Raw genomic sequence first — 25,851 nt, 5'->3', positions numbered from 1 at the left:
AGCCTTGTTTGTGCTCAGCACTTATTCTGTTGCTCAACTCCATACTTGGGCCTCACATTTCTTCTTGTATATGTTTGCTCAAGCTCAACAAAGCCCATCCTAACTGACCTTCAGATACAGCAAGCGTCCTGACCTCACCAAAATTAACGGAACGAAGGCACAGGCAAAGCTTCAACCACGACCCTGGGCAGTGAATTATGCATGTTTGAAACAGAATTGTAGACAGTCTCCTGGTAGCATGGGGGCCGTGGACCAGTCTTTCAAGTACTCAGAGGATAAGCACCAACCATTGTACTTTCCTGACAGGCCACCTAGCTACCTTCTCCCGATGGAACACCCTGCCTTTCTAATTCTCTTCCAAGTCGCTGGAAATACACAGCTCTAGATAGCCAACAAAAGTAGGGATGCCGTCTTCAGTTTTGTTCTGGTGCTGTTTTGCTTTGTCTCGTTTGTTTTGAGACAGGGTCTCACTACGTAGACCAAGCTAGCTTAAAATTCCTTGTGCATCCAAGGCTGGCCCGGTACTCATGGTACCTCCTACTTTAGATTTCCCAGGCATAATGCCGAGGCAATCATTCCAGCATTGAGCTAGCAACCCCAAGCGACTTCCTTTTATTATTTCATTTTATGTATGTTACTGATTTACCTGCATGTATGCATGTGCACCTCGTGCATGCTTGGTGACAGCAGAGGTCAGACGACAACATCAGAGCTCCTGGGACTGGGGTTACACATGGTTGTCACCTACTATGTGGGGGCTGGGAACCAAACCCGGGTCCTCTGCAAGAGCAACAAGTGCTCTTAACAGCTGAGTCCACTCTCCAGCACTCGCTCCCAGAGGGACTTCTTAAGAAACAGACACTATTTCGGAATGTAAACAGTTCCTTTTTGTCGTTATTTTGGGGCTAGTGTCTCATCACCACATAGCCCAGCCTGGCTTGTAACTTGTTTTGTAACTCAGGTTGGCCTTGAACTACTAATCCTCCTGCCTGAGACTCCCAAGTGCTGGGATTACACACGTGGACCTATAATTACTTTTTTTGTTGTTTTTGTTTTAAGACAGGGTCTCTCTGTGTAGCCTTGGCTGTCCTGGTAATTCTTTTTTGTCTTTTCTTTTTTTGTTTTTTCAAAACAGGTTTCTTTGGCAGCTTTGGCTGTCCTGGATCTCACTCTGTAGACCAGGCTAGCCTGGAACTCACAGAGATCCGCTTGCCTCTGCCCCCCAAGTGCTGAGATTAAAGGCGTGCGCCACCACCACCAAGCTTCTTTTCTTTTTTTAGACAAGGTCTCACTGTGTAGCTTTGAAAGACCTGGAACTTGCTCTGTAGACAGTGCTAGCCTGGAACTTAGAGATCTGTGTGGCCCACTACACCCAGTGGCGAGGAGGATCCTTTAAGGAGTACACTGAAATTGTAGAAAGCAGGACGCTTCCCTCCCCCTCCTCCCCCCAGCAGCGTATAAGCGTAGACTAGTTTGTCAGGGTGGCTAGATGTTAAGTATCCTAGTAGTGTCTATTGGTGCCCTGTCCTCAAGAAGGCACAGAAGAACTAGAGGTCTTTTTTTTTTTTTTTTTAAGATTTATTTATTTAGTGTGTATACAGTGTTCTGTCTGCCAGAGGAGGGCGCCAGATCTCACTACAAATGGTTGTAAGTCACCATGTGGTTGCTGGAAATTGAACTCAGGACCTCTGGAAGAACAGCCAATGTTCTTAACCACTGAGCCATCTCTCCAGCCCGAACTGGAGGTCTTGAAATCCCCGGGGAAGGGAATAGCACAGTGGGAGAAGCAGAGAGCGCCTGTGGTCAGAGCAATTAGCTCAGACAGGGTGGAGTTTCAGTAGCATTATTTAGAAATACCAGTGCCTGCTACTAATTAAAGGCAGATAAACATTTGGTCACTTGTATTACATTACTTTTTTTTTTTGTTTTGTTTTTTTTCAAGACAGCGTTTCTCTGTGTAGTTTTTGGTGCCTGTCCTGGATCTGGCTCTACTGTAGTCCAGGCTGGCCTCGAACTCACAGAGATCCGCCTGGCTCTGCCTCCTAAGTGCTGGGATTAAAGGCATGTGCTACCACCGGCTTACATTACTGTTTTTAAAGTTTCTATAGGCGATGCAACTACCACCACCCTGTGCTTGGTAATGGTGAGGAGGAACCCTGAAAAGTTGGCAGGGGAAAGTGGGTAAAAGTCTCAAAGGTCGGGCCTGGAGAGACGGAAAATGGGGCTGGAGAGGTGGCTCAGAGGTTAAAAGCACTGATTGTTCTTCCAGAGGTCCTGAGTTCCCAGCTACCACATGGTGGCTCACAATCATCTGTAGTGAGATCTGGTGCCCTCTTCTGGCCTGCAGGCATGCATGCAGACAGAACTCTGTATACATAATAAATAAATCTTTAAAAAAAGTCTCAAAGGTCATGATGAGGCACTGGGAATGTTGCTCAGTGGCACAGCACTTGCCTAGCATGCTCAATCCCTAGCACCACCACACGCGCCCCTCCCCCAATGCATGTTGTGAAAAGCACCCTTCTGTTGTTCTTTTACTTGTTTGTTTTTTGAGAAAGGGTTTCATGTAGCCCAGACTGGCCTCAAACTTGATGTGTAGTTAAGTGTTGCTGGAGGGCTTCTCTCCAGGTTCCCCAAGCCCCACAGTCCCACAATCCACTTATAAAATAATCACTCAGACGCTTATATCACTTATAAACTGTTTGGCCGTGGCAGGCTTCTTGCTAACTGTTCTTTTATCTTAAATTAACCCATTTCTATAAATCTATACCTTGCCACATGGCTGGTGGCTTACCAGAGTCTTTACATGCTGCTTGTCCTGGCGGTGGCTGCAGTGTCTCTCCCCTCAGCCTTCTGCTTCCCAGAATTCTCCTCTCTCCTTGTCCCACCTACTTCCTGCCTGGTCACTGGCCATCAGTGTTTTATTTATATAGAGTAATATCCACAGCAGTTAAGGATGGATGGCCTTGAACTTCTGCCTCTACTTTCTGAGTCCTGGGATTACCAGTGTATGCCACTACACCTGTACCCCCACAAGACAATGGAATTACAGACGTGGACCTATAATTACTTTTTTTGTTGTTTTTGTTTTAAGACAGGGTCTCTCTGTGTAGTCTTGGCTGTCCTGGTAATTTTTTTTTTGTTTGTTTGTTTTTGAGACAGGGTTTTTCTGTGTAGCTTTGCGCCTTTCCTGGAACTCACTCGGTAGTCCAGGCTGGCCTCGAACTCACAATGATCCACCTGGCTCTGCCTCCTGAGTGCTGGGATTAAAGGCGTGTGCCACCACGGCCCGGCGTAATTCTTTTTTGTCATTTTTTTTTTGTTTGTTTTTCAAAACAGGTTTCTTTGGCAGCTTTGGCTGTCCTGGATCTCACTCTGTAGACCAGGCTGGCCTGGAACTCACAGAGATCCTCCTGCCTCTGCCTCCCCAGTGCTGGGATTAAAGGCATGCGGCCACCAGTGCCCAGCTAGCAATAAGATGATTATATATATATATATATATATATATATATATATATATATATAAATTATTATATATACATATAAATAATATACCTATCTTAGTCAGTGGCCAAGGAATATTGGGATCTTGATGTTTTTTGGTTTGTGTGTGTATTTGGTTTTTTTTCCTAAAGGCAGACTCACAATTCCCTCAAGCTCAGTTCTGCTAACTATTCTACACACAGAAAGCCTAATGCTGCACGTTCTCCCTAAGGCGGGTGTCACTAAATTATGACTCAGGATCCAGGCAGAGTAGCTCACACCTGGAACCTCAAGACATGGAGACCGAGGTGGCAGTCATTTATTTTGAGGATAAAGCTACCCCAGACTACATAGTGAATTCTAGGCCAGCCTGGGCTACAAAGTGAGACTCTGTCTCAACAAACAATAAAAAGATGACTCAGGAAGTGGGAACCAGAAAATTGGTATGCTAATATATAGAATGAGTTAGACCTGGGTACATTTGCTTCTCTCCTCTGAAAAACAAACACCATAATTAACAACTGCCTTGCTGGGAAAACACAAACAGTATCTTTATCATTGGGTTCTGGAGCCACCAGTTAGTCCTATTGTGTTGATTGGAGAATAGTCAGTATGACAGACCACTAAAGACAACTGTGCAGGAAATAATTCGAGTCGGTACAAGCAGGCAGGCCAAGCTGCTTCTGTGAAGCAACCAGGCTGCTTGCTGTCTGTGTCCTTCCGGATGATTAAGGAGAGAGAGTAGTTGTTTGATGCTCAACACTTCCCTCAGGCAAAGAAGAAAGCAGGCAGCTGGTATGTTCTCTGGCACATTCTGGGTGATTTTTCTTCTCTCTCGCAACAGTAATCCGGTACAACAGTGACCTGGTACAGAAATACCACCCTTGCTTCTGGATCGATGGACAGTATCTCTGCTGCTCTCAGACAGCCAAAAATGCTATGGGCTGCCAAATTTTGGAGAACAGGAATGGAAGTAAGATATCTGATCAACACCCCCCCTCCGCCGTGTGTGTGTGTGTGTGTGTGTGTGTGTGTGTGTGTGTGTGTGTGTGTGTGTTGCTGGGGATGGAACCCAAGGCTTCAGACAACCGCATCCCCATCCTGATTTCTCCTTCCTTTGCCATTATTTCCATCACGGTCTCAAGGGTCTGTCAAATTCAAGGACACAGCACAAATTTGCATATTTGGACTGCAGGTGGGAGGGGTTAGTAAATGGGGTCTGAAATCCAGCTGGTATTATGCTAAGGTGAGTGACTAGGCACCTAGAATCTCTTTTTGACTTGCCAAATGCAGTGTATACAACAGCAAAGCCCAGAACCAAACCTGTCTCTGGGCCTTCCCCTAAAATGCGTTTTATACTATCACTGGCTTCTTGTTTTACAGGCTTAAAACCTGGGAGTTCTCATCGAAAAACAAAAAAGCCTCTTCCCCCTACCCCAGAGGAAGATCAGGTATAAAGGGAAATTACATACAGCTGTGGGCTAAATAAAAATTTGTTGTCACCGGGCGGTGGTGGCGGCGCACGCCTTTAATCCCAGCACTCGGGAGGCAGAGCCAGGCGGATCTCTGTGAGTTCGAGGCCAGCCTGGGCTACCAAGTGAGTTCCAGGAAAGGCGCAAAGCTACACAGAGAAACCCTGTCTTGAAAAACCAAAAAAAAAAAAAATTTGTTGTCATTGGGCATGGTGGCACACACTTCTAATCCCAGCACTCGGGAGACAGAGGCGGGTGAATCTCTGAGTTGAGGCTAACCTGGTCTACAGAGCGAGTTCCAGGCCAGCCAGGGTACACCGAGAAGCCCTGTCTCGCCACAACAAGAACAAGAACACCAAAAATGTTGTCAGTCACTGACCACATATTGGAGTCTTAGACTTGCCTGGAACTTGGAAGTATTTGTTGATGTTGACACTGAGCAGATGGGTTTGCCCATCTACTTACACTCCCTCTTCAATGAGGAGAGGGCTATCAGGTAACTCTTGGCACCTACTTAAGTTATTTAATCTCATTTTTTTTTGAGACATGTGGTAATTTGAAAGAAAATGGCCCCCATAGGCTCATAGGGAATGACACTATTAGGTGGTGTGGCTTTTATAGTAGGTGTGGCTTTGTTGGAGGAGCTCTGTCACTAGAGGGTAGGCGTTGAGGTCTCAGAAGCTCAAAGCAGCCTAGTGGCTCAGTCTCTTCCTGCTGCCTTCGGATCCGGATGTAGAACTCTCAGCTCCTTCTCCAGCACCATGTCTGCCTGCATGCCACTATGTTTCCCGCCATGATGATAATAAACTAAACCTCTGAAAGTGTAAGCCAGCCCCAATGAAATGCTTTTCTTTATAAGAGTTGCTGTGGTCATGGTGTCTCTTCACAGCAATAGAAATCCTAACTAAGACAAGACAGGATCTTATTATATAGCCCTGACTGGCCTGGAACTCACCCTGTAGACAGGCTGACCTCAAACTCACAGAGGTTGCCTGCCTCTGCCTCCCAAGTGCTGGGATTAAAGGTGTACGCCACCATGCCCAGCTTATTTTTTTTTTTAAGTAAAAGTGTTTTCAAACATATAGTAAGGTTAAAAGAATTTAGCACTGAACACTTTTAGATTCTACAACTACCATTTCCCATTTGCTTCTTTCTTGCTTTCTCTTTTGCATTTTGAGATAGAGTTCACTATGTAATCCAAGCTGGCCTCAATCTCTCTCTCTTTCCCTTTTTTTTTGGATAGGGTGTAGGGGGAGGGCATGATCTTAGGTAGCCAACTTGATATGTAGTTTAGGATGTTCTTGAACTGCTAATCTTCCTTCATCCCCCTCCCAAGTGCTGGCATGTGTGGTACCATGTTTGAATGACCTCAAACTCTTAATCCACCTGCTTTTGTCTCTGGAGTGCTGGGATTACAGCCATGCTTCACCATCCCTGGCTAATATTTTACTTCACTGTTGAGATGGCTTGTCAGGTAAAGACCATTTCCACCAAGTCTTACAACCTGAGTTTGATCCTTGGGATACACATGGTTAAAGATAAGTTGTACTCTGACTTCCACATGTACACTGTGGCACACTTGCATGAATACATACACACATGTGCACGGGGGGGGGGGGAGGGAGGGAGAGAGAGGGGAAGGGAGAGGAAAAGGGAGAGGGAGAGAGAGAATAAATATAAAACCTTGATTTGGGGTTCCATTTTGACTTTAGGAAGTCTTATTATGATCATTTTTGCAAAGAAGGAATCTGAGCTCCCAAATCAGTTACTAGACCCATGTCCTCCTTAAGTACCAAGCAGGTTGGTTTCCTGGCCTCAGACAGAGAATGCTAATGTTTGGGTTCTGTTAGCAGAAAATTTAACATGGTTGGTCTGTTGGAAACTTCCTGGAGATAAGAGTGTTGAAACGCTCCTTAGGTGATCTTCATGCATACCGAGTTGGGAACACCTGCATGGGGCTTAAATGGTTGTGGAATGAAGGTTGATTAAAATGTTTATTATGCCTGATGTGAGTTAGAATGGCTTCTTTCTCCTGTAAACCAGAGAGTCAGAAGGAAGGAGAGGGGCACGTCTGATGACGAGGCAGCCTTCTCCCCTACTACTTTTCCTCCTAACCACACAGATCTTGAAAAAACCACTCCCCCCTGAGCCAACAGCAGCACCAGGCTCCGCGAATGAGCTGAAAAAGGTTGTGGCCCTTTATGATTATATGCCAATGAATGCAAATGATTTACAATTGCGAAAGGGCGAGGAGTACTTCATCCTGGAGGAAAGCAACCTACCCTGGTGGCGAGCACGAGATAAAAACGGGTGAGTGTGTGCAGCCCCCCACCCCCACCCCCCTTTGCCTGCCCACTCCACCTGCACACAAAGTGCTGCAACACACTTCTCCTGTCCTGGGTCTGGATCAGTGCTCACTCTTCTCACAACGCAATGAATACCCTCTCCCTTCAAGTATTTCTCAGTGTACAGCTCTCCACACACCATCTATGCCCTCTAGGCACGTCTGTGGCGATGCACATAATGCATTGTCCGAGTCCAGAAGCTCCACTCTTCACTGGCTTCACCACGCATCAGAGAGCCAGTCTCCTTTAAGGGCTCTGTGTTCTATTTGCTTTGAGCTCAGGGAAGTGGATACAGGAGTCCGTCTAGGGGATGGTGCAGAAGCACTGCATGACCATGTTGTTTACTCTACAGGCAGGAAGGTTACATCCCCAGTAATTATGTCACGGAAGCAGAAGACTCCATAGAGATGTACGAGTGAGTATGCTTATGTTCTCAGTGCACAAACGTGGGGGAGAAACCAAGTACAGGATATACTTTTTATACACTTGATACATTTAAAATGATGTATTTATTGTTATTTTATGTGCATTGGTGTTTTGCCAGCATGTATGTCTGTATGAGGAGGGTGTCGGATCCCCTGGAACTGGAGTTACAGACAGTTGTGAGCTGCCATGTGGGTGCTGGGTATTGAACTCAGGTCTTCTGGAAGAGCAGCCTGTGCTCTTAACTGCTGAGCCATCTCCCTAAACCCCCAGTATATATATTTTTTATACTTTTTTTGTTTTTCGAGACAGGGTTTTCTCTGTGTAGCCCTTTCTGTCCAGGAACTTGTTCTGTAGACCAGGATAGCCTTGAACTCACAGAGATCCACCTGCCTCTGCCTCTCGAGTGCTGGGATTAAAGTTTATATACTTTTTTTTTTTTTGGTTTTTCGAGACAGGGTTTTTCTGTGTAATTTTGGTGCCTGTCCTGGATCTTTCTCTGTAGACCAGGTGGCCTCGAACTCACAGAGATCTGCCTGCCTCTGCCTCCCGAGTGCCGGGATTAGGCATGAGCCACTGCCGCCTGGCATAAGTTTATATACTTTTAATGAGCTTTGTTTATCTAAAGATTGACAACAAAATTAGTATTAACTCAGTCAAATGATGCCACCACGTTAGTATCTGTATCTTGTTAGGATATGCCCACCCCAAATCCCTATACAGATGAGCGCTGGAGGATTTTTCAGACTCGCAATACAGAAGGATCTCACTCAAAGAACTCTCACAGGAAACATTTGCAAAAACACCAAAATTAAACTGGTGTCCTTCCTTCCTTCATCACTGAAGTGGATTGTCCTTGAGTGAGCCATCCCTAACACTTTTCCTCATAAATCCCGCTCCCTGTTTGCCCTCTCCACTCTGTATCCATGAGTCCTCAGTGCCACTTGGAGCTTTGGAAGGGCTGGAGTGTGCTGTGTGGTCTGTTGCTAGACCCTTGCTAGTGTTGGAATGAAATGATGGAATCAGAATTGTAGTAGCCGTGGGCCCCGAGGATGCCCTAACTTCCAAGACGCTTGGACATGGCCTAGAAGCCAATCAGGCGCTCTCTCTTCCCAGGTGGTATTCCAAGCACATGACTCGGAGTCAAGCTGAGCAACTGCTAAAGGAAGAGGTGAGTATGGGGGAGGGGGTCACAAGCCAAAAACCTCTGTACACAGGAAATATAAGCTAAGAATTGGGGCCTCCTTCAACTGGAATCCCACTTCAACCTTTTAATTCATTAAAAGCAAGGAGGTTGTATCTCCAACATGGACCTTGAGGGGAAAGTCAGGGGCCTTCTATTGTCTATCTCCAGTGTTTAGGCAGGCAGGATGCAGGCATAAACACCATTTCCTCTTACAGTGAACTTCCTTTTTATTGCTTCAGGGAAAAGAAGGCGGTTTCATTGTCAGAGACTCCAGCAAAGCTGGAAAATACACTGTGTCTGTATTTGCCAAATCTACAGGGTAAGTGTTACTGTTCCAAAGGCTTGGGGGCAAAGGACAAGGGTGGCCTCTCTACGCTTCCTGATAGTTTACCTCTCTCACCTCCTCAGTCTTAAACTCAAAACTCATCTCACTTCACTCTCTGGGTCCTCCCGTGTCTGGTCCCCAAGTTACTGACTAAATATCGTTTATTCAGGGACCCTCAAGGGGTGATACGCCATTACGTTGTGTGTTCCACACCGCAGAGCCAGTATTACCTGGCCGAGAAACACCTTTTCAGCACCATCCCTGAACTCATTAACTACCATCAACATAACTCTGCAGGTGAGTACCCGAGGCAGCCCAGAAGGGTTATAAACACCCGGAGAAACAATTCAAGACAGAAGGGTGAGAAGTGTAGTCACACAGGGCAGTCAGAATTAGTTATGAAAGTTAATCCCTGTGATGCTGGATAGAGTTCTAGTCAAGATATAACCACTAGGGATTGACTGTTTTTTAAAATGTAGTGCCAGGGACTCGAACTCAGCATTTTAGGCAAGTGCTCTTTCACTGAGCAATTTTCCCAGCCCTGTTTGTTTTTATTTTTTTCTTCTTTTGGTTTTCGGGACAGGGTTTCTCTACGTAGCTCTGGCTGTCCTGGAATTTGCTTTGCAGACCAGGCTGGCCTTGAACTCACAGAGATCCGCCTGTCTCTGCCTCCGAGTGCTGGGATTAAAGGCGTGCACCACTATGTCCAGCTTTTTTCATTTGCACACAGCTCTCACTATGTTATTCAGGCTGACCTGGACCTTAATCTACAGCTCAGGCTATCCTTGAATCCATGACTCTCCTGCCTTAGCTTCCTGAGGTGGGAGTGCAGGCCTCACCAGGCCTGGCAAGACTATTTCTCTGCTTCCTTCTTCTTAACATATTTTTATTATTTAAATTTTTTGTGTGTTTGTGAGTGTGTGTCTGTGTGTGTCTGGTTGTATGCCTATGAGAGCAGATGCCTGTGGAGGCCAGAGACATTGGATCCTCTGGCACTCTAGTTCTGTGTGTGCTGGGCACGGAATTCAGGTCCTCTACAAGAGCAGTGTGTGCTCTTAACCACAGAACCACTTCTCCAGCCCAGGACTAACTTCCTGTTTGGTGCTAAGGACACACAATGAAGAGACTAGTGACTAGGAATCGGGAAATATTCACTAGTAATTATTCATCTTCCTGCCATGGACTCTGGTAATTCACTCGGTTCTAGAAGCAAGTAAAATTCTGAGTTGAGATCCTCGGCCTGAAAGAACATTCAGGTTAGACAACAGCAGAGCACGGTTTCTAAGCACCCCCAGACTAACAATGAAAGCTGGGAAGCCTGGTGAGGCCCGAGCACTTGGGAATGCTTCATTGAGAAAGTAGAATGTGAGCTAAGGCCAGACTGGGATGTGGGAATACATTCTGTCACTGAGTAAGAAGGCTATTTTTTTCTGTCTTTTTTTTATTTCTTTCAGATTGTTGTTTCTATTTTTATCTTCTTTTGAGATAAGGTCTTGCTATCTTGTCATGTAGCCCAGAATGACCTCAAACTTACAGCAATCCTTCTGCCTCAGTCTCCCGACTGAGGGGATTACAGGTGTGAACCACCATACCCGACAATAAAGAATCTATTTCCATTATTATTTTCCTTTTTTTGTGCTCAAAAACTTTTGTGAGGAAAGAAACCTTCAGCAAACAATGTTGATTGGTGGAGAGCTGGGATTCAAAATTACTTAGAAAGATTCACACTAGAATTGTAAGAATTTAAGATGTGCAAGAAATTCCCATGCCCTATGCTGACATAACCTCTCTGTTTCAGGACTCATATCCAGGCTGAAATATCCTGTGTCTAAACAAAACAAAAATGCACCTTCCACTGCAGGCCTGGGCTATGGTAACGGCTTCTTTCTGTAGATTTGGGTGGGCTGGAGTGACAAGAATTACCTCAGTAGATCTTGTCTTATGGAATGTTCTTAAGATGTACAGTTTTGTGCCAGCTGTCTTTAGGAAAGGCTAGCCAGAACCAAGATATTTAACAATTTTCTCTCCCTAGTGGTTCCTTCTGGTACTGCAAAAACAGATTCAGAAAAGGATTTATTATTGATGGTTAAATTTTTTCCATTTATTTATTTGTGCATGTGCACACAAATGTGCATTAGCACACAGATGTAGGTCAGAAAAGGACTTAGAGTTGTTTCTCTCCTTCCAAAATGTGGGTTCAGGGGATCAAACTCAGGTCTTCAAGTTTGGTGGCAAGCACCTTTACCTACAGAGCCAACTGACCCGCTCTTTTATCATGTAAAAAAAAAATCAACATCATTCATGAGTTTATTAACTGTCATTATTAGCCTAATCATAACTGAGTTTTGGAAGGTGGTTTCATTTATCTTATTGCCTTTTGGCCAATTTGTACCTAAAATCCCCAGATTCCTCTGACCAGTAATCCCCTCCGTTTGAGATTTATCTGAGTAAAGAAAGGTAGATTAGTACTCCTGAGAATTCACCCTTTACTGTTTTTCCTATTTATCCCCTAGTAGGGAATCTTGTATAGTGTAGGCCTCCTCAAAGATTCACAACAAGACTTTGTTGGTAGGATCATGGGAAATTGATCCAAAGGACCTGACCTTCTTGAAGGAGCTTGGAACTGGACAATTTGGTGTAGTGAAATATGGGAAATGGAGGGGCCAATACGATGTGGCCATCAAGATGATCAGAGAAGGCTCCATGTCTGAGGATGAATTCATTGAAGAAGCCAAAGTCATGATGTGAGTTACGGCGTAAATTCAACTCCCAGGGCAGTTGTAGAAGGAAGGAGTCTAACAACTGTGCTCTAAGATGACTTCCAGTGAGAGGAACTTGGGGTCAGGGCCCTGAGGTTAGCCTTTTGGGGGGTTGCCTTAAAGAACTGCTAAGGTGCCGGGCGGTGGTGGTGCACGCCTTTAATCCCAGCACTCGGGAGGCAAAGCCAGGTGGATCTCTGTGAGTTCAAGGCCAGCCTGGCCTACAGAGAGAGATCCAGAACAGGCTCCAAAGCTACGCAGAAAAACCATGTCTCAAAAAACAAACAAACAAGCAAACAAAAAAACCACAAAAAACTGCTAAGGTAACCATTTCTTTGATTTAGATACTGGTTGAGAATAGTGTTGGGCATGTATATGGCCCCTCTCAGTAGCATTTTGGAGTAGATGTACAATGTTCAACTTTCAAAAGAAAAGATGATTCTAGTTTTACCTATTGTTATTTTAAGCTTGGACGTGTTTCTTGTCCATTTGGTAGGCTCCAAATCCCTGCTCACCCTCACTTTTGAGGCACCTTTGGGGTTCGTGATGGGAAGAAGAAAATAACCTTGCTATTATGTTACCCTATCAGATGTTCTATGCTAGGCCCACCCTTTTCCTCCCCTGCCCCTCCCCCCCCCCTTTTTTTTTTTTTTTTCGAGACAGGGTTTCTCTGTGTAGCTTTGCGCCTTTCCTGGGACTCACTTGGTAGTCCAGGCTGGCCTCGAACTCACAGAGATCCGCCTGGCTCTGCCTCCCGAGTGCTGGGATTAAAGGCGTGCGCCACCACCGCCTGGCTCCCCTGCCCCTTTATGAGTGGTCTGCGGGGGCAAGACGGGAGGACTAGCTCCTTGCCTCTCCTGTAGGAATCTTTCCCATGAGAAGCTGGTGCAGTTGTATGGAGTCTGCACCAAACAGCGCCCCATCTTCATCATCACTGAGTACATGGCTAACGGTTGTCTTTTGAACTACCTGAGGGAGATGCGCCACCGCTTCCAGACTCAGCAGCTGCTGGAGATGTGCAAAGATGTCTGTGAAGCAATGGAGTACTTGGAGTCGAAGCAGTTCCTTCACCGAGACCTGGTGCGACCTCAGAAGGACTGGGGTGGGGATCAAGGGGTGGGATGAACATCGGAAGACATAACATACACTGTTGAGGAGGGTGGCGAGGGCCAGCGTTTAGACTTTCTCTAGAAAATATTGCACATTAAGTGAGCATCTGCCCCAGGGTTGAGCCCATCAGTTGTCGCCAGCCTCAATTCCAACAGGCCTGCCACTTACCCCGAGTCCCTGTCACTTATGAGCAAACACTACCCATTCTAGACCTTGAGAAGAGGAGCAATCCTGTGTTTCCCAGGGGGACTGCTCCTGGTACAAAGTCACCATTTGAGTCATTTACATCAGAGTCACAAACAGGACCCATGGATCCACTTTGATCCACTTTTTCTTTTCTTTCTACTCTATTCTATTTTATTTTTGAGACAGGGTTACATGTAGACTAGGCTGGCTTTGGACTTCTGAACTTTCTCTCTCCACTCCCAAGTACTAGGATTATAGGTGTGCATCACCACACCGGGTTTATGCAGTGCTGGGAATTGAACCCAGGACTTTGTGCTTAGCGTTACCACCAACTGGCCACATCTCCTGCTCTCTCATTTTTTAAAAGATTTATTTATTATGTAGTGTTCTGTCTGCATTTATGCCTGCTGCCAGAAGAGGGCACCATATCTCATCACAGATGATTGTGAGCCATCACGTGGTTGCTGGGAATTGAACTCAAGACCTCTGGAGGAGCATCCACTGCTCTTAACAGATGAGCCATCTCTCCAGCCCTCTCTTGTGGTTTTTAAGACTCTTTTATTATAATTAACATACTATAATACTTAAAGAGGAGCATTCTACATTAAAAAACAACTGTACTTTCCAGTTTCTCTTGAAAATCTAGACCACCTGAGAAGTCAGGACCCACAATCTCACTGTCCATGCTAATAGTTACCTGGCGCTGGGATGCAACTCTCCCCTTCATAGCAGGCCTGTGTGCAACACTTCCTGCCGTCTCCACCTACTCCACATCACTCTTTGCTTGCTTTCTTAGCCCCTGGAGGCATCAGTTTGTACATCTGTTTCTTTTAGCCAGATGGAGACTCAAATTGCCCTCGTCTCCCTGCCAGAAAGGAAGAAAACAAAACAAACTTGCCCAGTGTTCCTTCTGGATTCTCTTAGCAGTTCAATGAAGTGGAGTGGTCCGAGTGAATGAAATTGTTCTGCAGGCTTTATTCAGGAATGCATAACAGGTTGCTTGCTCTCCATGTGATGGAAATGCAGCAAAATTTCTCAGGATCAGTCAAGTAACTGCTTCACCCTCATAATCTCAGCACGTTCGAGACCGAGACAGGAAGATTCCATGAGTTTGAGACCAGCCTGAGCTACATAGTGAGTTCTAGGTCAGCCTGGAGTACAGAATAAGATCCTCTCTCTAAACAAACAAACAAACAAACAAAAAAACCCCACAAAATTAAGGGCAAGGGAGATAGTTTTGTTGGTAAAGTGCCTTCAGAGTAAGAAAAAAGAGCCAAGTTCAGATCCTTAGCACCCATATAAAAAAGTCAGGTATGGCAGCACACATCTGTCATCCCAGCACTAGGGTTTTGGGCAGAGACAGGCAGATGCCTGGAGCTCATTGGCCAGCCTAGCCCAATCAGTGAGCTCTAGGTTCAGTGATGCTGTCTCAAGAAATAAAGTAGCAAGTGATCAAGGAAGATACCTGATATCAATTTCTGTCCTCCACATGCACACACATACATGTAAAACTACACACACACACACACACACACACACACACACACACACACACACACACGCATGCACGCACGCACGCAGGCACACACACCTCTGTAGCATCAAATAACTCCTATTAGGTGGAAGGTGCCTTTAGCTGAAGGCCACGAGTTTTCCCAGTTTCATTTTGCTGCTAGGCAGAAGCTTCATGTCTTTACCTGGGGGCCAAGGGTGCCTCAGTCTCAATGGTGTCTATTGTACTGCAGGCAGCTCGAAACTGCTTGGTAAACGATCAAGGAGTTGTGAAAGTGTCCGACTTCGGCCTGTCGAGGTGAGTGTGCCTTTTTCGTCTTCCTATGTATGATTTATTTTGGAAAAATGACTGTGCTATATACTTCATGGTGGCCTCAAACTCATGAGCATTCTATCTTGCCTCAGATTCTGCACTGCTGGGGTTACAGGTATTGATTGCTACCACATCTGACTTTCTCATCCACTTGAAATGGGAAAACAACAGAGAACTAACAGGGAGGGGCACGGCATAATTTTGAATCTCTGTTTTCTTGTTCTGGTCTCCTTTTGGTGTTTTTGGTTTTTGAGACAGGGTCTCTCTATGTAGGTCTGGCTATCCTGGAGCTCGCTATGTAGACCAGGTGGGGTTAAAGGCATGCACCACCATGCCTGGACTTTCTGTTCTTATTATAGTATCTTCTAACCTCTAGGTATTCTGAATCATTTAGTTCACTTATTTCTCTCTCTCTCTCTCTCTCTCTCTCTCTCTCTCTCTCTCTCTCTCTCTCTCTCTCTCTCTTTGGGGGGGGTTATATTTCTTATCTTTTTAGTGTAGCCCAGGCTGACCTGGAACTCACTGTGTAGCCCAGGCTGGTCTGGAACTCACAGCTATCCTCCCACATTACCCTGCCTTAGTGTCTTGACTCATGAGGGGCACCCTGCAGGTATCTGGGCAGGGAAGTGAACCTTCCAAGGGATGAGATTGAAAACCTGGTGCAGATTGACTTCGTCAGCCTGGATCACTTTGGGGAGTCTAATGCCCAGCAGTTCACTGTCAACATGTTTAAAACACTACAACTTGGGTAAAGGCTTCCAGGCAACCATCAGCCCAGTTCCAGGTGCACGATAAAGCTACATAGGAACTCCTTTACAAAGTACGTGTGACCATGAGGGGGTGTTCTATAGCTAAAAGGCCTAGAAACTAGTGTGGTCTCTGGTAGCATAGAGGTCATCAGGTCATAAAGTACATGTGACATCCCCCCTAAGGATGGATAATGGTCTAGGGAGGGAAGAGTCTGGGAGAATCATTCTGGGGCATTTGAATGAGGTCTGCCTCTATAGCAAAAGGTGGGTGAGGTCTGCCTCCACAGATAGCAACAAAGTCTCCAGTTTGTTAACAAAATCCACTCCCAGCCTTCCGGACAGAAAAACGGGTATTTTATCTCCTCGGTTGAGAAGAGGCCCCTGTGTGTTTAACATTCCTGTTTTCCGTAGTGCTCTGTGGGTGCGAGGGCCTTGGGGCCCCCACCAGACTCCACCTCTGCAGTCCTGGGACTCCAGGCATGCACTACTACCCCCGTTCATCCTTTCCTTCGCTGTTGTATCCCTCTTCGCCTTTCCTCTTCTTCCTCCCCACCTTCCTCCCCCTCTCCATCCTTCTCCTGTTTCCCCAATTTCTTAGCTTGCTATTCAGCCTGCTGACTTTCTTCCATTACTCCTTTCTGGGTCTAACCCTTATTGGCTACTGCAGAATGAAAGAAAAGGAGAAGAAGAAATGTAGAGAAAGAAAAAGGTGGAGGAGAGAAGAGGACAGAAGCCCTTATTAGGGATTTTTTTTCTGTTTATTTTGACTGTAACCATATTGTGGATCAGGAAAGCTAAATCAGAAGTCAGGATGGAAGCAGAGCCTGATGGTGCAGGCCTGTAATCCCAGCTACTCTGGAGGATCAAGTAGTGTCGTGATTGAAAGTTCAAGGGGCTGGAGAGGTGGTTCAGTGGTTAAGATCACTGGCTGCTCTTCTAGAGGACCTGGGTTCAAACCCAGATTCCCCCTATGGCTCACAATTAACTGGGCAGTGGTGGTGCATGTCTTTAATCCCAGCACTAGGGGGCAGAGGCAGGTGGAGCTCTGTGAGTTCAAGGCCAGCCTGGTCTACAGCGTGAATTCCAGGACAGCCAGGGAACACAGAGAAACCTGTCTCAAAAATAAAAAAAACTAAAAAAAAATAAAAATAAAAATAAAAAAGTTCATGGCCAGCTTGGGTAATTTAGTGATACATCGTCTCATTCATTAAAAAAAAAAGTATAAAAAAGGGCCAGAAGTGAGTATCACTAGTAGGGTACTAGCCTGGTATAGGCAAGGCTCTGGGTTCAACCACACAGAGGACAAATGAATACTTTTCTAAAGAAAAAGAAATCAAAACGGAAGTTTTGTTAAAAGTAACATTTGTAGACTGCATTGGCTGGCCCGCAGAAACTTTTGAGAAAGCATGGAAATGTGTCTTTGTGCAGCCCTCCCTCATGGGTGGGCTGAGAAGACCCGCGCACATATCAAGCTGTCTAAATCTTAAGGGCAACAAGTCTTGACTCCCTTGCAGGTATGTCCTGGATGATGAATACACCAGCTCGGTAGGCTCCAAATTCCCAGTCCGATGGTCTCCACCGGAAGTGCTTATGTACAGCAAGTTCAGCAGCAAATCTGACATTTGGGCTTTTGGTAAGTAGATGCCAACATACAGGTTAGGGTGCGGAGATGGCTCCGTGGGTAAGCCAAACTGCTTCTCATGCAAGCCTTACCACTCGAGTTCAGATCCCCAGAACCCACTTCAGATCCCCAGAACCAAATAAAAACTGGAAGCAGTAGTGAATACAGCTGTTAGCTGCAATCCACTGTGCCCCTACCGGCCGACAGGAGGCAGAGGCTGGAGGATCACAAGTAACTCAAGGGCCAGATAGCCCGTAGAATCTACCTGAAAAACAGCAAGGGAGCCAGCCCCCTGTCTCTAACAAGGTGGAAGGTGTAGATCAACACCCATGGTTGTTATCTGACCTCCACTGTATGCTGTGGTGTAGATGAGCGCGCGCGCGCGCACACACACACACACACACACACATTGGTGAGGAGAAGAGAGAATATAGATTATACAGCTCAGAGAAGAACATAACAGGACAGTTCAAATTTGCATTCCCATTATCACTCATCTGATCCTTGGGGGCTTCTTATGTGTCAGGAACCATAGGGGTTTCTGAGGACAGCCCCCGCAAACTGGACATAATCTGTGTTTTCTTAGAACTTACACTATATCCTGGGAAACAAACCATTCATTATTCAATGGCTTCTGAATACTGATCATGTACTAGGCATTCTGCCAGACCTCAAAGCTACCGAGACAAACAAGACACAGCGTCTCTTCTAGGGGAACTAATGGTCCAGCATAGTGCAGCTCTGATAACCATCAGCTCAGCCAGGACCATGGCCGTTGTCTGAACAAAATGCAAAATCCACAGGGGGAGAAATCAGCTTCTTCTAATCTTTAGGCTTCATCTGGAAGGATTGGGCCCCAAGTATCCCCCCCCAAAAAAAAAGACTGAATACACTTCTCTCTCTCTCTCTCTCTCTCTCTCTCTCTCTCTCTCTCTCTCTCTCTCCTTTTTTATCTTCTAGGGGTTTTAATGTGGGAAATTTACTCCCTGGGGAAGATGCCATATGAGAGATTTACTAACAGTGAAACGGCAGAACACATTGCTCAAGGCTTGCGTCTCTACAGGCCTCATCTGGCATCAGAGAGGGTGTATACCATCATGTACAGCTGCTGGCATGAGGTGAGTGTTGCAGTGGTCGCTCTCAAACGGTTCCCTGGAATTTCCTTACTTTCTCATTGAGCTGGCCAGTCCCCTCTCTCCATGGTCACTTGTCAGCTGGGCACAGACTTGCAGCTGCATGTGCTTTCTTACTCTGGCCTGAATCCGAATCCTCTGATGGCTTTTCCACGCCCACCCTACTCTTCACTAGAGTATCATTAGCAGACCAGACCCTAGTACCTATATCAGCTTTAAGAGTGGGCGGGGCGGGGTGGTGGTGGTTGGGTTGTAGGACCATACCGTCTACCAAAGGCACGCAGGTAAGACAACGGACATTGCAAAGTCTGTAATCATTATCTGGGGGCTCTCCTTCCACTTTACTAGCTGCCAACCTTTTCTGGTTGAGGGTTTAAATGAGGCTTTAAAAACTCTGTCGCTTAGAAGGGACTAAAGTAGTTTTTGTTTGTCTGCTTTGGTTTTTGGGTTTTGATTCTAAAATATTTTTAAATTATTGATTCTTCTTCGTGTATGGGTATTTTGCTTGTATGCATATCTGTGCACCACATTCATACCTGCTGCCCGTAGAAGCCACAAGAAGGCATCAGGTCCCCTGGAACTGGAGTTATGGACAGTTGTGAGCCACCATGTAGAAACAGATTAAAAAAAAAGAGTAATCCTAAAAAAAAAAAAAGTTTGTATAACAGCCAGGTGGAAGTGGGGATAGGAAGTCCTTGCCTGATTTCTGGAAAGAGATGCAAGGGATAAGGCAAAAGTTACTAGCATTATGGGCTGGAGAGATGCCTCAGTGGTTAAGAGCACTGTCTGTTCTTTCAGAGGACCAGGGTTCAATTCTCAGCACCTACACAGCAGCTCAAAACTGCTTGTAACTCCAGTTCCAAGGATCCGACACCCTCACACAGACATACATGCAGGCAAAACACCAATGCACATAAAATGAAAATAAATTATAAAAAATAACTTGAGTTGCTAAAGATGAAAAGCACACAAGGACTTTATGGAGACCTGCTTTTTCATTTTTCTTCTTTGTGTGTTATCAAGAAGATATGTGGCTAGGTTTTTAGTACATAGTTAATAAGCCTAATACTTTGTAATTTACTACTGGCTTCTTTGTGGATTCTGGTTTCTACACTGTAACACTTGTCTGTTTTCTTTGGTTTTAGAAAGCAGATGAACGTCCTAGTTTCAAAATTCTCTTGAGTAACATTCTAGATGTCATGGATGAAGAATCCTGAACTGGCTGATAAGCTTCGTGGACCTACTCCTCTCTCCTACAAGTCCTAATTCCACTTTTTCTGAGGGCTCCCAGGCTCACGGGCTCTGTAGCCTTCCATGCTCCTACTGAATACATAAAGGCCCCTGTATATCCAGGAATGCCTTTCTTCTTTCAGTCCCCGGCATAATGCTTCTGAGAAAAGGCCGAGGAATTTCTGTGCCTGGTATTGCCCGTAACTTCCAGACTCCTAACAGACTGAATTTGGGATGGGAACATTTTGGGGGAGGGAAAGATGAAATTAGCTCCACTAGATGTCGAACAGCTTGTTGGGTAAGTGTTAAGAGTGTGGGGGCAGGACAGACTGGAATGGTGCCATTAGAATGGGAGGGATGGATTGTTTTGATAAAAATAAAATTATTGGAAAGAGTGAAGTTATCTACTATTTTTAATTCATTACACAGCCTCCCTGAAGCTCCCTGTTTGAGAATTGCAGAAAATCGTGTGTTATTAGTTTGGCATATTCCTAATCTATTTGAGACTTGCAGAACACCGTGTGTTATTAGCTTGGCGTATTCCTAATCTAGAACTCGACCGAATCCACATTTCACCCCTCTTTCTCCTGTTAAAGCCCGCCTCTTAATTGTAGAGGAACCCACAAGCCTTCCACCGTGCTTGGCACACAGTAGACATACAGTATCATTTGAATGGATCTTAGTTAGGTACAAACTCAGCCAGATCCTCATTTCTCTACATCAAGAGAAAAAACCCCATCAAAGAACTGGACCCAGGGGTCCAGGGTAGCCAGTTCATTCGCAGAAGAGTTCTGGCTGGGGGCAAAGCCAAGGCTGAGAAAGCGCGGGCCAATTTGGAAGTGGGCAGGGCGGGGTTGCAGGGCCGGCCCTCCACTGGACCACGTGGTGTGAAGTAACTTCCTCTTTTCCTTTCTACTAGTCTTTTCTTTTTGAATCTCCGCTCCCACGGCGCCGCGGCGCTCCAGGCCACGGCCGGGCGCTGCCGCTGGGGTGCGGCAGGGAGCGGATCTTCCCCCCCCCGACCCCCCGCGGAGACAGCGGAGCTCGGTGGCCTGCGGGGAGCAGGCAGAGCCGGCCTGGCCGCCTGTCCCGCGCCGACGCAGTGAGCTCACAGGGCGGTCCCCAAGGCGGGGCAGGGCGGTGCGCGCTGGGGGGTGGAGGAGGGAGGTTGTGGTTCCGGTTCCGTCACCCAGACACGTGAAGGTCGGCAAGTCGGTTCTGTGCTCGCCTCGGCCCGCGTGGTCGCGCCGGGATGGATTCGTCCTCGTCGTCTTCGGGCGCGGGTTTGGGCGCCGTGGACCCGCAGTTGCAGCATTTCATCGAGGTGGAGACGCAGAAGCAGCGCTTCCAGCAGCTGGTGCACCAGATGACGGAACTTTGCTGGGTGAGGATCCCTGGGCTTGGATCTGGGTGCTGCGCCTACTTTCCCTGTGCCCTTGCCCCCATGGGACTTGCTAGGATGCCGGGAACTTCAGAGTGGGTGGTCTTGACTGCACTCTGGGTTCTCAGATTCCTTAGGCCGAGTCTGAACTTCTCTGGAAGACCGTAGGTGCAGAGAGAGGGTTGGGAGTCACAGGCTCACACCTCTGTCCCACCCAGCACTCGGAGACACCTGAGGTTGAAGCTGTAGTGCTGGCCTTTAAGACTGATCAGAAGTCCCAGTCCTGGAATCTTAGGGTGCCCGAATCCCAGAGAGCCCATGATTTATTTCTGGACTCCTCCGGATTTACCTAGATTACCCAGTTATAACCCCTCCTGATGAAAAGACAAGCGGCTCCAACTCATTAAGTATAAAAGTGGCATAATCTCTCCCAACATACACATTTATTTGCTTGCCATCACGGTGAGTTGTGTAATACCAAGACATTAAGGTCTGAAGGTTGAGAAATTGAGTCGGCTCAGTGAGGGGACTTTGGCAGAGGGCAGAAGGCATTTGTTTGTAGCTGAGATCAAAGTGTTCTGGTTGCCAAGGACAAGCACACTGCCCGCCCGCCTGTGACATAAAAACTTAAAGAATTTAGAGGCCAGGGATATTATTCGTTGGAATTAGAGAGACTCTAAGTCTTGTGTATAAAGCAAGAGAGTCATGAACGAAATTTATTACAAAGGTTTCTAACTATAATACAGACATTGATTTACTTGGTCCTTTTCCTGTAAACTTATGGATTGCTGGATTAATTCTGGATTGCCTTGGATCAGAGGGCTTCAATTCTTTGTTTTGATTTTTTTGTTTGTTTTTGAGAAAAGTTTTCCTGTATTCCAAGCTAACCTCATACTGAATGGATAGCTGAGAATAGCCGAAAGTGACCTTGAAAATGGTTTTCCTGCCTCCAGCTTTTTATGATTCTTTTTTTAAAAATTGTTTCTTTTGAGATAGGGCTTTGCTATTTACTTTTGGCTGGCCTGAAATTTATAGAGATCTTTTTCCTGCCTCTGCCTCCTGATTGGTGGGATTAAAGGTATTCACCACCAAAATATGCTAGGTTCTTTTTCTTTATTCTTTCTTTTTCTTTTTTCTTTTTTTTTCTTTGTGTGTGTGTGTTTGAAACAATGTTTCTCTGTGTGGCAGCCTTGGCTGTCCCGGTCACAGAGATCCGCCTGCCTCTGCCTCTAGAGTGCTGGGATCAAAGGCATGCGCCACTGTGCCCAGCTTCTTTTTCTTTTTTAAAAAAGTCTCTGGTCATGTTTGGGTGGGAAGTAGTGTGGTTAATGACTGCTTTAAGAATAATGAACTAGGAGAGGAAGAATTCATTTTCTTCCAGTGGTACAGCCAACTGAAGTTTCTCATGCTCCCATAGAAGAACCTTGTGTGCTCATGCAAGAAACCCAAAACTCAGCGGATCATAAAGAAAGGGCGTACACTAGGGAGATGACTTGTTGGGAAGTAGAGGGGATTGAGAGGTAAATGGGGAATGTGATCAAATTGTATCATATACATGCACTTCATATGTATATACGTGTATGAAATTGTCAGTGTGTTTTTTAAAATCTGTGAACTCTAGTTTCCTACTCCTCCTGAGGGGATACAAGAACCTTTGGTACGTGTTGGGTAGGATGGTGCAGTCCCAGAACTTGGGAAGCAAAGACAAAAGGATCTGAACTTCCCAGCCGGCTTGGCCTACACAGAGAGTTCCAGCCACCTAGGCCTACATAGTGAGACCCTGTCTCACAAGACAAACTACTCTGTCTTAAAGAAATAGGCTTAAAGAATGTCGCTTCATAGATTTTCTTTGTTGATTGGTTTTAGGGTATCTAACTGGTTGTTTTGTTTTTCCAAACAGTTTCTCCAGGGCCGGCCTCAAACTCAGATCCCTCTGCCTCTCAGGTGCTGAGATAAGGTGTGTGCCGCCACCACCGCCTGAAAAAGGTTATTTCACTTGTATTTTTTTTTTCGCCTCTTTTCTCACTCTGTTATATCCAAGGTGTGCCATTTTCTGGCCCATTGACTTTGAGCATACTCTGCCAGAGTTTCCACTGCTAAAAATGAGGATTGATAATGGTGTTTTCCATTGACTTGTTGCAAAATGTAATGTAAACCTGTGTCCAATTGTTTGACAATTGGTAAGATGCTAAATGTGAAAATTTTTATATTAATTTTTTAGTAAAAAGGCAGGGGCTTCATCATGGCATATGTGTTCTTAACGTGGATTTCTTGCTTCCCTTATAATCTCTTTCTCTCCTCAGTCTTCTAGTTACATCACATATGTATAGATACACACATGCTATGCAATTTTTTTTGTTTTGTTTTTTTGAGACAGGGTTTCTCTGTGTAGCTTTGCGCCTTTCCTGGGACTCACTTGGTAGCCCAGGCTGGCCTCGAACTCACAGAGATCCGCCTGGCTCTGCCTCCCAAGTGCTGGGATTAAAGGCGTGCGCCACCACTGCCCGGCTGCTATGCAACTTTAAGTCTAGGTGTTCTGGGTAAGAGAAAACACAGGTCCAAATGTATTAGCAAATCAGATGGTTTAGGTGAAATTACTCCTGTAAGCAAAAGGCTTTTGTTTGCAAGTTCCCTTTGTGATTCTGTGTCTTATTCTGAACAGGAGAAGTGCATGGATAAGCCTGGGCCAAAGTTGGACAGTCGGGCTGAGGCCTGTTTTGTGAACTGTGTTGAACGCTTCATTGACACAAGCCAATTCATCTTAAATCGACTGGAACAGACCCAGAAGTCCAAACCAGTCTTCTCAGAAAGCCTTTCTGACTGATCTCAGCATTACCTCTTTGGAGAAGTAGTTCAAGAAATGAAGAGCTGTTGATGGGATGGTTGAAGAAATGGCTATGGGGCGGGGGGGATTGGCTCCCAATTTTTTTATCATCTTGGGACGTCTTGTCACCTGAGAACGAACAAAGACCAATTTTTATGTATGGGAGTTGAGAGTCATGTGTATTTGGTTGTGTTTTTAAAGCTAATCATGTGAAAATAATTGACAGATAAATGAAATTATGAGATGCATATTACTGTATATGGGACTCTGCTTTCTCAAGGTCCCTTAACTGCTTTATATGATTTTGATAGTGGAAGTGCTCTCTATAATTTGATAGTGGGACCACATAGGGTAAATCTCTATTTGTATGGATTCATTTCTGATTTGTTAGGGAGATCTTCGTGTCAGAAAGAGTAACAGTGGCGAAATAACCTGGCACTGTTGAACCATGAGCTTTCTTATCTTTACAAGTTCGGCTGTCAGAGCTGAACAAATTCTATGGGTGTTGATATAATCCAGCCTTTTAGATTGTCTTTCTCCCCTATACTGTGATTCACTTAAATATCAAATTGAAAATATGGTCTCAAGGTAGAACGGGCAGCCTGAGAATCTAGAGGGCTTTAGTTAGTTATAAAGGAATCTAGCTCATGAGCATAATTCGTACTACCAGACTGCCACAGGAGGAAGTTCACCTACTCTGTATATCAGGATACAAAACCTTCACAGATGTGCCTAAAGAGATGCTAATGATTTAGGCCAGTCAGAAACTAACAACAGTTTCAGGTAGAGGTGCATGCCTGATGTCAGTCATAAATTCCATTACTGTATTCTTTCTTTCGGTCACTGAAATAAAAGCTCGGCAAGATCAACTTGTGATGGTGAGGCTTTCTATTTTGGGTTTTTATCTGCAACTCAGATTTCATGTGGGCGCATTTCAAGACAGAAATGTAGTTAGTCTCTCCTAGAGGTCCCTGACGTTTTGTGAGAAGAAAGTACTTTCAGATGAGATGAGAAGGGAAAACAATGGTCTCTGATAGAAGAGCTTATATTGAATTCCCCTCTTGTTTTTAAATCCTCATGGACTGGAGTGTAGACCTAAAGGAAAACTGCTTAATACAAATCCATGAATGTGGGCAATTACCTGCTTCTAGCATTTCCTCATAGGCACCACAGGGAAATTTTTGCAATTGTGATGAAAATGTAAGTCAACAAACTAAAGTGCCTTTTCCAAGCCAGCCTCGCTGTTGGGTAAGAGGGATTCAATAGAAGCAGCCGGAAGGCTGAAGAGATTAGTTCTAGCCAAGGGAGACATAAAGGTTTCAGTGTAGTAAGTTTCATTAAGAAACAGCACGGGACTGGAGACGTTGCTCAGTGGCTTAGAGAGCACTTGCAGAGGACTTGGGTTCAGTTCTCATCCTTACGATAGTTCACCGCCATCCTAACTAGTTCCAGGGCATCCAAGGCCATCTGGCTTTCCTGGCACCAGGCACACATGATACACGTGCACATGTGCACGTCTTCATGCACATAAAATTACATCTAAAAAGAATTGGAAGAAAAAGTACGATCAGGGTGTTAGGAGATGTTTGTGGAGCTTTGCTATTTTCTAACAAGTAGCTGAGACTTGAGAGGACCGAGGGACCAAGCTTTGGTGCCAAGGAAAATTGTTTGTCAGAGATAACAATCCAAGTGCCTCGGGGTAGAAACCACATGCCATGAGATAAAACACAAAGTCCAGTAGCATGGGACAAGATTGAGGAAGGTAGGACAGTGTGAGGCCTTTGGCTTTTACCTGGCAT

At 45.5% G+C, this 25,851-nt stretch overlaps 2 protein-coding genes across 4 annotated transcripts in view; both read left to right on the top strand.

Annotated features, from left to right (window-relative positions):
• Positions 1-20,246, top strand: part of Btk (Bruton tyrosine kinase) — a 41,266-nt gene extending 21,020 nt beyond the window's left edge. For all 3 annotated transcript variants that reach the window (XM_037198907.1, XM_028875034.2, XM_028875035.2), the window contains exons 6-19: positions 4,328-4,456; positions 4,867-4,934; positions 7,078-7,265; positions 7,653-7,715; positions 8,840-8,894; positions 9,149-9,228; positions 9,404-9,531; positions 11,033-11,107; positions 11,807-11,978; positions 12,857-13,073; positions 15,035-15,099; positions 17,378-17,496; positions 18,445-18,602; positions 19,763-20,246. In XM_037198907.1, the coding sequence (XP_037054802.1) occupies positions 4,328-4,456; positions 4,867-4,934; positions 7,078-7,265; positions 7,653-7,715; positions 8,840-8,894; positions 9,149-9,228; positions 9,404-9,531; positions 11,033-11,107; positions 11,807-11,978; positions 12,857-13,073; positions 15,035-15,099; positions 17,378-17,496; positions 18,445-18,602; positions 19,763-19,834 (1,589 nt within the window). In that variant the 3' untranslated portion in view covers positions 19,835-20,246. The remainder of the gene's footprint in view (positions 1-4,327; positions 4,457-4,866; positions 4,935-7,077; positions 7,266-7,652; positions 7,716-8,839; positions 8,895-9,148; positions 9,229-9,403; positions 9,532-11,032; positions 11,108-11,806; positions 11,979-12,856; positions 13,074-15,034; positions 15,100-17,377; positions 17,497-18,444; positions 18,603-19,762) is intronic.
• Positions 20,247-20,796: 550 nt separating this feature from the next.
• Positions 20,797-24,921, top strand: Timm8a (translocase of inner mitochondrial membrane 8A). Its single transcript, XM_028875033.2, has 2 exons — positions 20,797-21,231; positions 23,891-24,921. Exons 1-2 carry the CDS (start codon positions 21,100-21,102, stop codon positions 24,050-24,052), a joined length of 294 nt encoding a protein of 97 aa, XP_028730866.1. The 5' UTR covers positions 20,797-21,099; the 3' UTR covers positions 24,053-24,921.
• Positions 24,922-25,851: the final 930 nt, after the last annotated feature.

The sequence above is a fragment of the Peromyscus leucopus genome, chromosome X (assembly GCF_004664715.2).
Source record: "Peromyscus leucopus breed LL Stock chromosome X, UCI_PerLeu_2.1, whole genome shotgun sequence".
Taxonomy (NCBI): domain Eukaryota; kingdom Metazoa; phylum Chordata; class Mammalia; order Rodentia; family Cricetidae; genus Peromyscus; species Peromyscus leucopus.
This window is presented reverse-complemented; position numbering and strand designations above follow the sequence as displayed.